This window comes from Solanum dulcamara, chromosome 3 (assembly GCF_947179165.1).
Source record: "Solanum dulcamara chromosome 3, daSolDulc1.2, whole genome shotgun sequence".
Taxonomy (NCBI): Eukaryota; Viridiplantae; Streptophyta; class Magnoliopsida; order Solanales; family Solanaceae; genus Solanum; species Solanum dulcamara.
The window spans coordinates 81,362,267-81,378,190 of record NC_077239.1 but is presented as its reverse complement, the minus strand read 5'-3'; the positions used below and the strand labels follow the sequence as shown (position 1 = coordinate 81,378,190).

General features: G+C 33.9%; 1 protein-coding gene and 2 pseudogenes across 1 annotated transcript; all 3 read right to left on the bottom strand.

Moving 5' to 3' along the window:
• Window positions 1–782: 782 nt before the first annotated feature.
• LOC129883325 (5-OH-xanthotoxin synthase-like) lies at window positions 783–2,551 on the bottom strand (annotated as a pseudogene).
• A 166-nt stretch (window positions 2,552–2,717) lies between these two features.
• On the bottom strand, window positions 2,718–4,852 carry LOC129883324 (6,7,8-trihydroxycoumarin synthase-like). The gene is made up of 2 exons (XM_055957973.1): window positions 3,857–4,852; window positions 2,718–3,461 (listed from the first exon to the last, which is right to left on the bottom strand). The coding sequence occupies exons 1-2, from the start codon at window positions 4,742–4,744 to the stop codon at window positions 2,853–2,855; spliced, it is 1,497 nt and encodes a 498-aa protein (XP_055813948.1). The 5' UTR covers window positions 4,745–4,852; the 3' UTR covers window positions 2,718–2,852.
• Window positions 4,853–5,105: 253 nt separating this feature from the next.
• LOC129881934 (5-OH-xanthotoxin synthase-like) lies at window positions 5,106–15,895 on the bottom strand (annotated as a pseudogene).
• Window positions 15,896–15,924: the final 29 nt, after the last annotated feature.

Sequence of the window (15,924 nt, the reverse complement as noted above, 5' to 3'; positions counted from 1 at the left end):
TCAATACGAATATTATAAAGCTTATATTTAATTATTAGATTATGTATTGAACAATATTTGCTATTGCTGAGTAGTTTGGCCTATTTGTTTAAATCATAAAAAGTATCAGTACTCAAAAAGCTTCTCTCAGAAGACTGTGAACTAAAGACCAAAAAAAAACCAACTTAATTATAATTTCACGACATAAATAAATCAAAGAAAACTACTACTTTTGGGGGGGCTAATAAGGATATTCATATATCATAGAAGTATTGTATTATTTTTTACCCCCAAAAAGGATGTTATTATTACATATTGGAAGAATTCTAGTTGCTTCTTTTTTTATAATAACAATTACGTCATATTAAAAAGGGTTGGGTATTTGTGGTAAGGTCTACATACACATTATCTTCCACAAATTGCCACTTATGGAATAAATACATTGAATATGTTATTGTATTACAATTATGTCATATGGCGTGTCCCCTTTATACATACATATATATATTACATAAAAGGAGTAGGAGTAGGCTAAAAAAATTCGTCCTATACAGCAAAAAAAACAACGAAAACAGGGGAGATGATCCTTTAGCAAGAGAAGATAATTTGTTTGGTGAATAAATTAATTAGAATGACGGATCAAAAACAGTATTAAATTTTTTCGAATTTTATACCTGAACTATTAAGTGCGCGGCTTACCTACCTGAAGTATCGCCAACTAAGAATTGACGAGATCAAAATTGCTCCATTATATCAAAACATGAAGGACTATTACTGCTCACGGTAAAAGAAAGGGGATTACATTGAGTCTGAATCCAAGGGAGATTTACTGAAACAACTACTAACGAAAGCATACATATTTGAGTTTGGCCTTGTTTAATTTCTAGGAACAATGAAAAGATCATTTTTCTACTAACGAAAGCATACATATTTGAGTTTGGCCTTGTTTAATTTTTAGGAACAAGGCAAAGATCATTTTTCTTATGCATAGTAAGTCCAGGAAAAACATCCATGTCAATATCTTCTCTTTTCATCCCACAAGGCAACTCCCAATCAAAAGCGTAAAGAAGATTGGAAAGTACAAGTTCCACATTTGCCACGCCAAGTGCAACAGTCGGGCACCCTTTTGCCCGATCCAAATGGAATCAACTCAAAATTTTGGCCCTTAAAATCCATATCGCTATTGAAGAATTTTTCAGATATAAATTCTTCTGGATTTTTCCATATTTCAGGATCCTTCGCAATAGCCCAAGAGTTAACATGAATTATAGTTTTTGGCTTAATTTCATATCCTTCTAGTATGGAATTTTGCATTATCTCTCTTGCTAGTAACAATGGAGCTGGAGGATACAATCTAAGTGTCTCTTTTATCACTGCTTTGAAATATGGAAGATTTTGGATATCATCCTGATTCATTATGAACTTTTTTCCAACTGATTCTCTAATTTCTGCTTGAACTTTCTTCATGACATTTGGGTTCGAAATCTAGGCTGTCATGGCCCAAATTATTGTGGCTGCGCTAGTGTCCGTTCCACCAACTAGCATATCCTACAAGAAAAAGGGGAGGATAAAAACTTTAGCCATAAAATATATCTTCATATATTCAATAATTTTAAATCTCTCATTTTATCTTTATTCAAATATTTTTCTAATCAAGAATCATCAAATGGTATGACATGTGTAATGCTATTATGATCGTGCTACAAACATAACCATGGAAAACACTTAGCCACATGACCGAGTATTAACACCAAGCCAATAAAAGGCCGGTGAATTGTTTAGCTAGGTGTAAGCAGCTGACGTGAGCAAGTATTTACTAGCACCGCCATATAAAATAGATACAAAAAGAGTAGTGCATTACCACGATTATAGCCTTTATGTTGTCCAAATTAAGATCGATTGGAGTTGATTTCTCTTTCTTCAATTGGAGCAAAAGATCAATAATATCTCCTTCCATCGATTTTGGCCTATTTGGATTAAGATGTTGCTCGATGAGTCCATAAAACTCATCCAAATCCTTAAAATTCTTCTCAAGACTATGATTATTTCCGATACACCCTCGACTTACGTAAAAGCAATTCAAACCAGATCGAAAAAGAAATGGCGAAGTGGAGAAGCAATGGCAAAATACCATAGAGAGCATGAGCCTAATTTGTATCCTCCATAACCTCTTATCTAAGGTCATGTCTTCGATACGCCGAAATTGAGTCATGTCCTATCAAATCACCTCACCTTGGAGTTGTCGCGTTAATTCATCCATCATCAAGGCGCAACCCCATCACAATTGAAAAATATTTTGAGTCTTTCCCATTGTCCTTCTCCATCATACATGTCCTTGATTGCCACAGGAGAAAGAAAATCACTTATAACACGACCTATCAGAGTTCGTTTACTCCACGTGAATCAATCTCCGCAAGAGCTGAGGTGTTAAAAAGTAAACTGACGATTGGAAATGAGACCAGAAAAGCTCCAATATATCAAATATGGAAGACTATTAATGTTCCATGTAAAAGAAAAGGGATTACTTTGAGTCTGAAGTCAAAGATAAGAGATCATTTTGGTTCATTCCTCTGCTTTTTTTCTCTTTTTTTTTCATTTTTCCGCGAATTCCTCTGGAACTAGAAGGGAAATTTTATTGAAAATACTGCTCCATTACAAGTTTGGGCAAGCTGGTGCACAAAGCATTCCACGTTCATGCCGAATTCAGGAAAGAGGCACACCCCAAGAGATGTGACGTAGACAACCTACAATTACAAGTTTATAACGGAAAATGGCAGGCAGAAAACCATACAACCATATTTGACATGGATATCTAAGGAAAGCATACATATATATATTTAACTTAAACACTGGAGTTTGGTCTTGGTTAATTTCTAGTGATAATTTGTAGGAACAAGGCACAAAGGGTTTTTCTTATGCATAACAAGTCCAGGCAAAACATCAATATCGATGTCTTCTCTGTTCATTCCACGAGGCAACTCCCAATCAAAAGCGTAGAGAAGATTGGAAAGTACAAGTTCCACAGTTGCCACACCGAGTGCCACACCTGGGCACCCTCTTCTACCTGATCCAAATGGAAGCAACTCAAAATTTTGGCCCTTAAAATCAATATCGTTATTCAGAAACCTCTCAGGTATAAACTCTTCTGGATTTTTCCATATTTCAGGATCTCTTGCAATAGCCCAAACATTAACTTGAATGATAGTTTTTGGTTTAATTTCATATCCTTCTAATATGGAATTTTGCATTGTCTCTCTAGCTAGTAACAATGGAGCTGGAGGATACAATCTAAATGTCTCTTTTATCACTGATTTAAAATATGGAAGATCTTGGATATCTTCTTCATTCACTATGGACTTTTTCCCAACCGATTCTCTAATTTCTGCCTGAACTTTCTTCATGGCATTCGGTTTGGCTATCAAGGCTGTCATTGCCCAAATTACTGTAGCTGCGCTAGTGTCCGTTCCACTAAATAGCATATTCTACAAGAGAAAATGGGAGGATAAAATTAAAAGCAACATTTCATATCGACTGAAGTGTTTTTTTTTCCTACTTATGAAGGGTTATAACATGTGTAATATCACAAGTTTAAAAGGCACTTCTTAATATTTGACCAAAAAAATTCTTTATATTATGATTATGCCACAAACATGTCATAAAATAACACTTAGCTGTGTATGATAGAGTGTTAATACCAAGTCAATAAATGTAACAATACACAAGACTTGCTTATATACAATTTTTAACATCTAGCCATGATTAATTTATAAGAATTTTCACTTCAACTTGTTAATTCATACGTAAGGTTAACTATTTAGTTGTTTGCAAGCAGTTGATGAGAGCAAGTAAAATAGACACAAATAGAGTAGTTCATTACCATGATAATAGCCTTTATGTTGTCCAAAGTAAGATCTATTGGAGTCGATTTCTCTTTCTTCAATTGGAGCAAAACATCAATAATATCTCCTTCCATGGATTTTGGCCTATTGGGATTGAGATGTTGCTCAATGAGTCCTTCATAAAACTCATCCAAATCCTTAAAATTCTTCTCAAGTCTATTTAACTTTCCAGAGAGTTTATCAATCCATCCTAAGAGAGGAAAATAATCAGAGAGAAAAAAGCCTGCCAACATTTCTTCAGTGACTTTTAAAAGTTCATTATATTTCCTCATTTCGTGTGTTTCTTCATCGATCCTAAAACCAAAAGCAACTCTACAACTAATTGTAGTCGTTAGTGAAATCAATATACTACTCAAATTGATAATTCCGGAAGTGACAGCTTGTTGAGATATTTTCTTGATCATTCTTGATACTTCATCTTCACGAATTGGACTAAAATATTGCACTTTCTTGAGACTAAATAAATGAACAACACATATTTTTCTAATTTCTTTCCAATTGTCATTGTAAGGTGACACGACGATATCTTGACCGTTGTAAGACAGTTTTTGCTGGCCAAGCGTAGTAGATCTAGTACAAAATGCTAAATCTTGTGTTTTTGTTACCTCTTTTGCTAGATTTGCTGAAGAAACTACTACCATAGTAGAAGAACCAAGTTTCAATGAGAATATTTTTCCATATTTCTTGGAAAGTTTCCAAAAATAGAGATGAGGGGTTAAACTATCAAATTGATGCAAATTTCCAATGAATGGCAACCCTAAAGGACCTGGTGGCAGATTGTTTTTTCCATTCCTTTTGGCTTTTGGAAGAATAAAACTGAGAATAATGATGATTAGAAGGGCTACAAAGAGTGGAAAGAACATCATGTGTTTATTGGGAAAAAAAAACACTTGAACTGTCTTCTATATCTTCTATTAAGATTCTCCACAATTTCTTTCATTTATAGTACTTCCCGGATTGATTCGGAGTATGAGAGTCAAACTAATTAATGATCAATTTGAATTCTAAATATTCATAGAGAATTTTTAATTATTTTGAAATAATATATATATATATATATATTGAAATTACATTTAAAAAGTACGTACAAGTAACAATTAATAAAAGAAGCTGAAACTTTGGATCAACGGCTGTGATAATATTTAAAAAATGAAAATACATATTTAAGAAATATATAAATAGAAAGAGATTTGTAATTTAAACGAAGAAAAGGAGATTGCATTTGTATTTGTAAGTGATAGAAAGGAATAAAAGTCGATTATACACTTTTAATATTTTGGGAGGTAGTTTGATTCTAATTTCTTAGTATGAAATGATTTTTAACCATTATTTCATATTGTAAACTTTTATTCTTTTTTTTATGGTGATTTTCATGTTAGTGACGCAAGAAAATTCACAGGCCATAATATTTAAAGCTTTAAAAATGACTTTTGTCCTCTATCTATTTTTTCCACATTGTCCAAATAAATTAAGAGAAAAGGGTTAGATGGGATGGGTATAATTTTATTTTTTAAAAAATAATAACATTTTTTTAAGGAAGGAGTGGGGGAGGGGTGAAGTATGAATTTTTTTAAAAATATTTTATACAAGAAATTTAAAATAAAAAATAAAAGGATGGGGGATTGTCGGAGGGGGTAGAGGTGGTGGAGTGAGTGAGAAAAATATTTTAAACTTTTTTTAAAATATAACTTTTAAAAAAAAAAACTTTTTTGGGGGATAGAAATACTTTAGTTTTAACTTTTAACTAATATTAATATTTTATTTAATTTTTTGTCAATATTAAATATTTTATCCATGTGGAATGCCATGTGACAAGATTTTTTCAAATATTAGAGAGAGTGTATTACACACACCAAGGTGTGTTTCTCAAATTAATAAGTGATAGTTTAGGTATGAAACTCACACTTCCAATAATTTAGATATGAAACTAAAAAAAAAAAATAGTTTAGATGTGTTTTTGACACTTATTTCGAATATCATCTTCATTCACTGTGGACTTTTTACCAACCATTTCTCGAATTTCTGCTTGAACTTTCTTCATGGCATTTGATTTGGCTATCAAGGCTGTCATTGCCCAAATTACTGCAGCTGCGCTCGTGTCCGTTCCACCAACTAGCATATTCTACAAGAGAAAGTGGGAGGATAAAATTAAATTCAACATTTCGTATCAATTGAAATGTTTTCCTAATCATAAAATGTTATAACATGTGTAATATCATACAAGTTTAGAAGGCACTTTTTAATATTTGACCAAAAAGTTTCTTTATACTATGATCGCGTCACAAACATGACCAAGGAACAAACTTAGTTGTATGACAGTGTGTTAATACCAAGTCAATAAATATAACAATACAAAAGACTTGCTTATATACAATTTTCAACATTTAGTAAACCAATAATTAATTGATATGAATTTTGATTTCAATTTTTTTAATTCATTCGTAAAGTTAACTGTTTAGCTAGGTATAACCAGTCGATAAGAGAAAATATATAAAAATAGACACAAATAGAGTAGTTCATTACCATTAGGGCTGAACACGAAAAAATCAAAAAACCGAACCAAATCGATAACCAAACCAAACCGGAAAAAAAACCCGATATTTATTTGGTTTGATTTGGTTTGGTTTTTAAATTTAAAACCGACTATATTTGGTTTGATTTTGGTTTCAAGTCTAAAAAAAACCGAAAAAACCGAACCAAACCGACTTTATATATACATATTTTTAAAATTAAATTTGTATATATATGTGTGTATTTTAATTTTTTATAAAAAAAATACAATTTATATTGATTTTTTATATTTTTGATCTTGGGCCATTCTTTTGAATTATACTAAATAAAGTAAAAATAAATAAAATATAGACTTCATACACAGAAAAGCTACTCACAATTACAAATAGTAAAACTTTAGATGAGTCATTCTCTATTATTAAACATGTATGCATCAATCTTGGCTAGTAGCTACTGGCTACAATTAAATTTATAATAAGAAAATACTTTTGAAATTTATTTTCTGTTTATTCAAATAGTGACTACAAGGTATTTTAAAAACCGACAAAAACCGAAAAAACCAAAAAAACCGATAAAAACCGAAAAAAACCAAATAGTAAAAACCGATATCGTTTGGTTTGATTTGGTTTGACAATTTGAAAAACCAACTCAATTGATTTGGTTATTTTTTAAATAAAAACCGATCTAAACCGAACCGTGAGCACCCTTAATTACCATGATAATAACCTTTATGCTGTCCAAAGTGATATCAATTGGAGTTGATTTCTCTTTCTTCAATTGGAGCAAAAGGTCAATAATATCTCCTTTCATGGATTTGCAAGAAAAAGCAAATGGAAGCAAAGTCAACAATGGTAGGCTGCAACAATTTTTAACCGTCTAATGCATAGAAACCGTCCCACCTTTTTACACAAATTTACACGTTTTGAAATACAAAACGCCTAAATTTCTTTTACGCGTTTTGTCCTTCCTATAAATAGAGAGCCTAATGTCCTCATTTAAATTATTCCAGAAAAAGAGAGTAAAAATATAAAGAGAATTATACACCAAGATAAATATTTTAGTCTTGAGTGTCCTCTTTAGTAGTTGTTCCTTTTACAAGAGAGAAGTGTTAATTGTTGTTTTCTCCTTGTATTTGAGACCTGTATACTCCATATTTTAAATAGTGAGATTCTTCTACCCCGGGGTTTTTTCTCCTCTATCTGTTAGAGGGGTTTCCACGTAAAATTCTCGTGTCCAATTTATTTTTATTATTTTCATCATATCAAACTTTAGTTGTGGTGCTTCCTCCCCCCAATAGTGGTATTAGAGCCCTCGGTTATTCTGTCTATTTTATGCGAAGGTACTATCTGTGAATAGTAACTTTTTGTGAATAGTAAAATTTGGTGAATAGTAAATTTCGGTGACGGTACAATTTGTCACGATTGTTCGCAAAAATATTCAGAAATGATCTAGAAGAGTGTAAAGCAAATAACAATGTCGAGTACAACAAAGTTTGACGTTGAAAAATTCAATGGGACTAATTTCCATTATGAAAAATGAAAATCAAAGGGATATTGAGAAAAGACAATTGCTTAGCTGCAATTGAAGGCAGACCCACAGACTTTGTTGATGACAGCAAGTGGAACGACATAGAAAGTAACGCAGTTGCTGATCTACACTTGGCACTAGCTGATCAAGTGTTATCTAGTGTGGCGGAAAAGCGGACGGCGAAGGAAATATGGGATACTCTTACAGGATTGTATGAGGTCAAGTCTTTGCATTATAAAATCTTCTTAAAAAGAAGATTGTATACTCTTCGAATGGCAGAGTCCATGTCAGTTACTGAACATATCAATACTTTGAATACTCTATTTTCGCAACTTACAACAATGGGTTGCAAAATAGAGGGGACTGAACGTGCGGAGCTTCTACTTCAAAGTCTACCTAACTCGTATGATCAACTCATCATCAACCTGACGAATAATACAGACAGTCTAGTTTTCGATGAAATTGCAGCCGCTGTCTTAGAAGAAGTAAATCGGCGCAAAAATAAGAAAGACAGACAAGCAAGTTCGCAGCAAGCTAAAGCTTTGATGATGGTGAGAGGAAGACCAACGGAACGTGGCCCTAGTGGGAGTAACAATCATGGCAGATCTCAATCAAGAAGTAAGAAGAATATCAAGTGCTACAACTGTGGCAAGAAAGGGCACTTCAAGAAAGATTGTCGGTTCAAGAAGAAGAGTGAACACCCTGAGCCATCAAATGCTCAAGGGAATGTTGCATGTACCTCGGATGATGGCGATATTTTATGTAGTGAGGCAATATCAAATAATGAAGACAGAAAATGTTTCGCTAATGTCTGGATCATGGACACAGGAGCAACATGGCACATGACTTTCCGGAGAAAATGGTTCCATTAATATAATCCTATCTTAGGAGGGTCTGTGTTCATGGGAAACGATCATGCTTTGGATGTTATTGGTATTGGATCCATCAAAATAAAGATGTATGATGGCATGGTACGCACCATCCAGAAGGTACGACATGTAAAAGACTTGAAAAAGAATCTATTGTCTTTAGGACAACTAGATGATAATGGATGTTCATATAAGACTCATGGTGGAGGCATGAGAATATCCAAAGGAGCGCTTGTAGTGATGAAAGCAGAAAAACTTGCAGCAAACCTATATGTGCTTAAAGGAGAAACACACCGAGAAGGAGAAGCATCAACCGCGTCAGCAAGTTCATTTGAAGAATCAACGATGATATGGCATCGTAAACTTGGTCATATGTCGGAACGAGGTTTGAAGATTCTTGCTGAGCAAAATCTTCTTCCGGAGCTCAAAAAGGTTTCACTACCCTTTTGTGATCATTGTGTTACCAGTAAGTAAAATAGACTGAAGTTTAGGAGTTCCTCTCCTAAAAGCAAGGAAATATTAGATCTGGTCCACTCTGATGTCTGGCAAGCATCGGTAGATTTCCTAGGAAGAGCAAAATATTTTATGTCATTTATTGATAATTTCTCCAGGAGAAGTTGGGTGTATCCAATCAAGAGAAAGGTAGATATTTTTTCAGTTTTCAAACAGTTCAAAGCGCGGGTAGAACTTGAATCTGAGAAAAAGATCAAGTGTTTGAGGACGAATAATAGAGAAGAATACACTGGTAATGAATTTGATAACTTCTGTAAATAAAAAGGTATTGAACAACAGTTCACGGTGGCATATACTCCACAACAAAATGGAGTAGCAGAGCGGATGAACAGAACCTTGTTGGAACGGACAAGAGCTATGTTGGCAACTACAGGGCTGGAAAAACCATTCTGGGCAGAAGTAGTCAAAACCGCCTGTGATGTGATCAATCGGTCACCATCAACCGCAATTGATCTGAAAACGCCAATGGAGATGTGGACAGGAAAACCAGATGATTATTCTCGCTTACATATATTCGAAAGTCCTGCTTATGTTATGTACAACACCCAAGAAAAATCGAAGTTGGATCCATAATTCAGAAAATGCATTTTCTTAGGGTATGTTGATGGAGTCAAGGGGTATCGCTTGTGGGATCCCACAGCCCGCAAGGTGGTAATCAGCAGGGATGTTGTATTTGTTGAAAATAAGAGACAAGCAAAAGAAGGTAGCACTTCAAAAGAAAAATCAGAGACTACTACAGTTGAAGTTGAAGAAATAGAAGAAGTCCCAGTTTCTTCTAAAGCAGCACCAGAGCACGAAGAACAAGAGCAAGCTGAGATTGAAACTCCACAAGTTCGACGGTCAACTAGGGAAAGAAGAAAACCAGCTTGGCACTCAGATTATTCTATGGAGAGCAATGTTGAATACTGTCTATTAACAGAAGATGGAGAGCCTTCAACTTTTCACGAGGCTATGAAAGGCCAAAAATCATCTCTGTGGATGGCAGCAATGCAAGAAAAAATTGAAGCTCTTCATAAAAATAAAACATGGGATCTTGTTCAATTACCACAAAGAAGGAAGGCCATTGGAAACAAATGGGTCTACAAGATCAAACTCAATGGTAATGATCAAGTGGAGAAGTATCATGCAAGATTGGTGGTAAAAGGATTCGCTTAGAAAGAAAGTATTGACTTCAATAAGATATTTTCTCCGGTGGTTCGACTCACAACAATTCGAGTGGTCTTGACGATGTGTGTTATATTTGACTTGTACTTGGAGCAGTTAGATATCAAAACTGCATTTCTTCATAGAGAACTTAAAGAAGAAATTTATATGCTCCAACCAGAAGGTTTTGAAGAACAGGGAAAAGAGAACTTGGTTTGTAGGTTGAACAAATCTCTATATGGTCTCAAACAGGCGCCGAGATGTTGGTATAAGAGATTTGATTCCTTCATTATAAGCCTTGGATACAACAGACATAGTTCAGATCCTTGTGTTTATTATAAGAGATTTGGTGATGACGATTTTGTTATTTTGCTGTTGTATGTTGATGACATATTGGTAGCAGGCCCCAACAAAGATCGTCTGATAAATTTAAAGGCACAGTTGGCTAGGGAGTTTGAAATGAAGGACTTGGGACCAGCAAACAAGATTCTAGGGATGCAAATTCACCGAGATAGAAATAATAGGAAGATTTGGCTTTCTCAAAAGAATTACTTGAAGAAAATCTTGAGACGCTTCAAGATGCAAGATTGTTAGTCAATTTCTACCCCACTTCCTATTAATTTTAAGTTATCCTCAAGTATGAGTCCTAGCAATGAAGCAAAGAGGATGGAAATATCTCGAGTACCGTATGCATCAGCAGTGGGAAGTTTAATGTTCGTCATGGTATGTACAAGACCTGACATTGCACAAGTAGTGGGAGTGGTTAGTCGATACATGGCTAATCCTGGTAGAGAGCATTGGAATACTGTTAAGAGGATCCTGAGATATATCAAGGGTACCTCAGATGTTACAATGTGTTATGGAGGATCAGACTTTACTGTTAAAGTTTATGTTGATTCAGATTATGTAGGTGATCTTGATAAAAGCAAGTTCACCACAGGTTATGTGTTTACTCTTGCTGGAGGAGCAGTAAGCTGGGTTTCAAAACTGCAATCTATCGTGGCTACATCTACGACGGAAGCAGAATATGTAGCAGCTACACAAGTTAGCAAAGAGACAATATGGATGCAGATGTTACTGGAGGAGCTAGGGCACAAACAAGAGAAGATTGCTCTGTTTTGTGACAGTCAGAGCGCTTTGCATCTTGCAAAGAATCCGGCATTTCATTCAAGGACAAAGCACATACGAGTTCAGTATCACTTTGTCCGTGAGAAGGTGGAAGAAGGCAGTGTGGATATTCAGAAAATTCACACTAATGACAACCTGGAAGATATGTTTACGAAGCCGATCAACAGTAACAAGTTCATACGGTGTCGATCTTCTATTGGCCTAGCAGAAACGTAACATTTCAGTAATTGGGTAGAAAGGATGGTGTGAAGACTTAATTGATTCTCAATTAAATCTTCAAGTGGAAGAATGTAAGAAAAAGCAAATGGAAGCAAAGTCAACAATGGTAGGCTGGAGAAAAGGAAGAAAGTTGGCAACAATTTTGAACCGTCCAACGTGTAGAAACCATCCAACCTTTTTACACAAATTTACACGCTTTGTTGAAATACAAAATGCGTAAATTTCTTTTACGCGTTCTGTCCCTCTTATAAATAGAGGGCCTAATGCCCTCATTTAAATTATCCCAGAAAGAGAGAGAGTAAGAATACAAAGAGAGTTATACACTAAGATAAATATTTTAGTCTTGAGTGTCCTCTTTAGTAGTTGTTCCTTTTACAAGAGAGAAGTGTTAATTGTTGTTTTCTCCTTGTATTTGAGAGCTGTATACTCCATATTTTAAATAGTGAGATCCTTCTACCCCGTGGTTTTTTCTCCTCTATCTGTTAGAGGGGTTTCCACGTAAAATTTTCGTGTCTAATTTATTTTCATCATATCAAACTTTAGTTGTGGTGCTTCCTCCCCCAAACAGGATTTTGGCCTATTGGGATTGAGATGTTGCTCAATGAGTCCTTCATAAAACTCATCCAACTTAAAATTCTTCTCAAGTCTATTTGTTTTTTCAGAGAGTTTATCAATCCATCCTAAGAGAGGAAAATGATCAAACACAAAAAAGGCTGCCAACATTTCTTCAGCCACTTTTAAAAGTTCATCAAATTTCCTCCCTTTGCGTGTTTCTTCATCATACCTAATACCAAAAGAAATTCTACAAATAATTGTAGTTGTAAGTGAAATCACTATATTGCTCAAATTGATAATTTGTGAAGTGGCTACTTGTTGAGATATTTTCTTAATTATTGTTGATACTTCATCTTCACGAATTCGACTAAAATAAGCCACAAGTCATTTCCTTATTTTGCCACATACGTGGATTCGGTCTTCCAAGGCCTGTTAGAGCTCTCTTCAACCTGCTCATGGCTAGATCGATCGTTTCTTGAGACTAAATAAATAAGAGATAAGTGTTAAAAACAAACTTAAACTATTCTCCTTTTTTGAGTTTTATACCTAAACTATTGGAAGTATGAATTTTGTTTGGGGGAGGAAGCACCACAACTAAAGTTTGATATGACAAGTAGTATGAAAATAAATTGGACACGAGAATTTTACGTGGAAACCCCTTTAACTGATAGAGGGGAAAAACCACGGGGTAGAAGGATCTCACTATTAAATATGGAGTACACTGCTCTCAAATACAAGGAGAAAACAACAATTAACACTTCTCTCTTGTAAAAGGAACAACTACTAAAGAAGGCACTCAAGACTATAATATTTATCTTGTGTATAACTCTCTTTGTATTCTTATTCTCTCTCTTTCTGGGATGCATTAAATGAGGGCTCGAGGCCCTCTATTTATAGGAAACAAAAACGCGTTAAATTTCTAAGCATTTTTGTTTTTCAAACAACGCGTAATGTTTCTTTTCAAACAACGCGTAATTTCTACTAACTTTTGAAATTTGCTTTTCAAAAGTTGCATATTGTTTCCTTTTCAAACTTTGAAAAACTTGCATTTGGTAAAAGTTGTATACTGTTTCCTTTTTGACTTTGAAACAGGAATACTTTGAAAATCTTGCAAGTTTCACACCTAAACTGTTGTGAACCAAGCTAGCTTTATAAGGGTCTATGGGTTAGAAGTGGTGAATGCATGTTATCTTTATCATATTTCTAGTGCTTTTGGACCTCCTTTTGATCCTAACAGTAGCCTTGGTGAAATTCTCAGCATCCCATTAGCTAACACTACTACCTACATATTGGTAACTCATGGGTATCTTTCATTTGATGGAAAAGGGATTGGTGCTAAGGAACAATGGAATGAGATCAAGGGAATTGCAGCTCCTATTAGCCATCTGTGTGAGTTGCTGCTAGAAGATATGGCAAAGGTCCCTTATGTGGATGCCAACAGTGCTTCTATAAGTTTGGGTGAGATGTGGAGGTGCATTGCTCTTTTGGACATATCTCACATTATTAAACATCCTTGCCATGTTCCAAAGCTATGCAAGAATTATGCAACCATGTCTAGACTACTCCAACCTGCCAACCAAATTATGATATTATTCCTACACGGTTTTGCTTGCTTTAGCCGAGTTTATTATATTCCATGTTGCCATATGATATATCCTGACTTGAACCTTGAAGACAAGGTTCTTTTCGAGGGAGGGTGTATTGTTGTGAATCAAGCTAGCTTTATAAGAGTCTATGGGTTAGAAGTGGTGAATGAGATTGGGCCAAGTAAAATCTTGGAGTGTTTTATTTGGGATTCAGGCTTAATTAACATTTGGTAGAAAGGTAGAATAAGTTGGAAAGAAGGGTTATGCATATTGAAGGAAAAATGTTTGTCCTCCTTTGTTCTTTTTCGAGAGTCTCAGATTTTCATCCCATTTTTATCTCTATCTTAGTTACTTTGCTATTTCAATATTTCCATTGTAATTCAGTAGTTTGAGTATTGTTAGTTACGAATCTAAAGTTGTAATCACATTCCAAATCTCTTATTAATATAGTAGTTCAGGTTTGTTACACAAACTATCACTTATTAGTTTGAGAAACACATCTCTCTCTTTTATTCCACTTTCATCATGGTGTGTGTATTACAATCTCTCTTTCAATTAAAAACACCACATAAACAAAATATTTCACCTTGAAAAAAATTAAATAAATGATTAGAAGTTAAAATTAAAGATTAAAGTATTACTACCCCACCAAAAAAATAATTATAAAATAAAATATAAAATATTTTTCTTATCTCACTCCACCATTTTCTATCATCATACCCCCCCCCCCCCATATTTTTAAAATTTTAATTTTTAAATTTCTTTTATAAAAACTTCATCCTCCCCTTTCAAATAATAATTTAGATATTATTTTAATCTTTTTTAAAAAAAAATTCTACCCGCCCCACCTAACCCTTTGCTTTCAAAAAAAATTCTCATTTTGTATTAGATATATACATATGATTTTAGGAAAGTATTTTTACTTGCCGTAAGACTTTTCATAAAATATTATTTTTATTTCTGTTATATTTGGTACACAAGTAGAAAAAAATATTTTCCTAAAAGTATATGTATATATCTAACTCAAAATGAGAAAAATATAACAAAAAAATAAAAACAAATTAAGAGCGGAGAGTTAGATGGGGTGGGTATAATTTTATTTTTTAAAAAAATAAAAATAATAACATTTTTTAGGAAGGAACGGGGGAGAGGTGAAGTATGAACTTTTTAAAAAATATTTTATACAAGAAATTTTTAAAATAAAAGGACGGGGATTGTCCGGGGGGGCGGGTAGGTGGTGGAGTGGGTGAGAAAAATATTTTTAAATTTTATTTTAAAAAAAACTTTTTTAAAAAAATAATTTCTTTTTTGGGGGATAAAAATACTTTAGTCTTTAACTTTTAATTAATATTAATAATTTATTTAATTTTTTTCAAGGTGAAATATTTTATTCATGTGGCATGATTTTTGCAAAAAAATAGAGAGAGTGTATTACACACACCACAGGTGTGTTTCTCAAACTAATAAATGATAATTTAGGTATGAAACTCACATCAAATAGTTTAGACATGAAACTCAAAAAAAAGGTATAGTTTAGGTTTGTTTTTGACACTTATCTCAATAAATAAATAACACAGATTTTTCGAAGTTCTCTCCAATAGTCATTGTTAGGTAAAAAGGCAATATCTTGACCATTGTAAGACAATTTTTGCTGGCCAAGAATTGAAGGTCTACTACAAAATGCTAAATCTTGTGTTTGTGTTGCCTCATTTGCTAGATTTGCTGAAGAAACTACAATCATAGTAGAAGAACCAAATTTCAATGAGAATATTTTCCATATTTCTTGGGAAGTATCCAAAAAATAGAAATGAGGGGTTAAACTATTAAATTGATGCAAATTTCCAATGAATGTCAACCCTAAAGGACCTGGTGGAAGATTGTTTTTTCCATTCCTTTTGGCTTTTGGAAGAATAAAACTGAGAATAATGATGATTAGAAGGGCTACAGAGAGTGGAAAGAACATCATGTGTTTTTTTGGACAAGTCACTTTAAAGA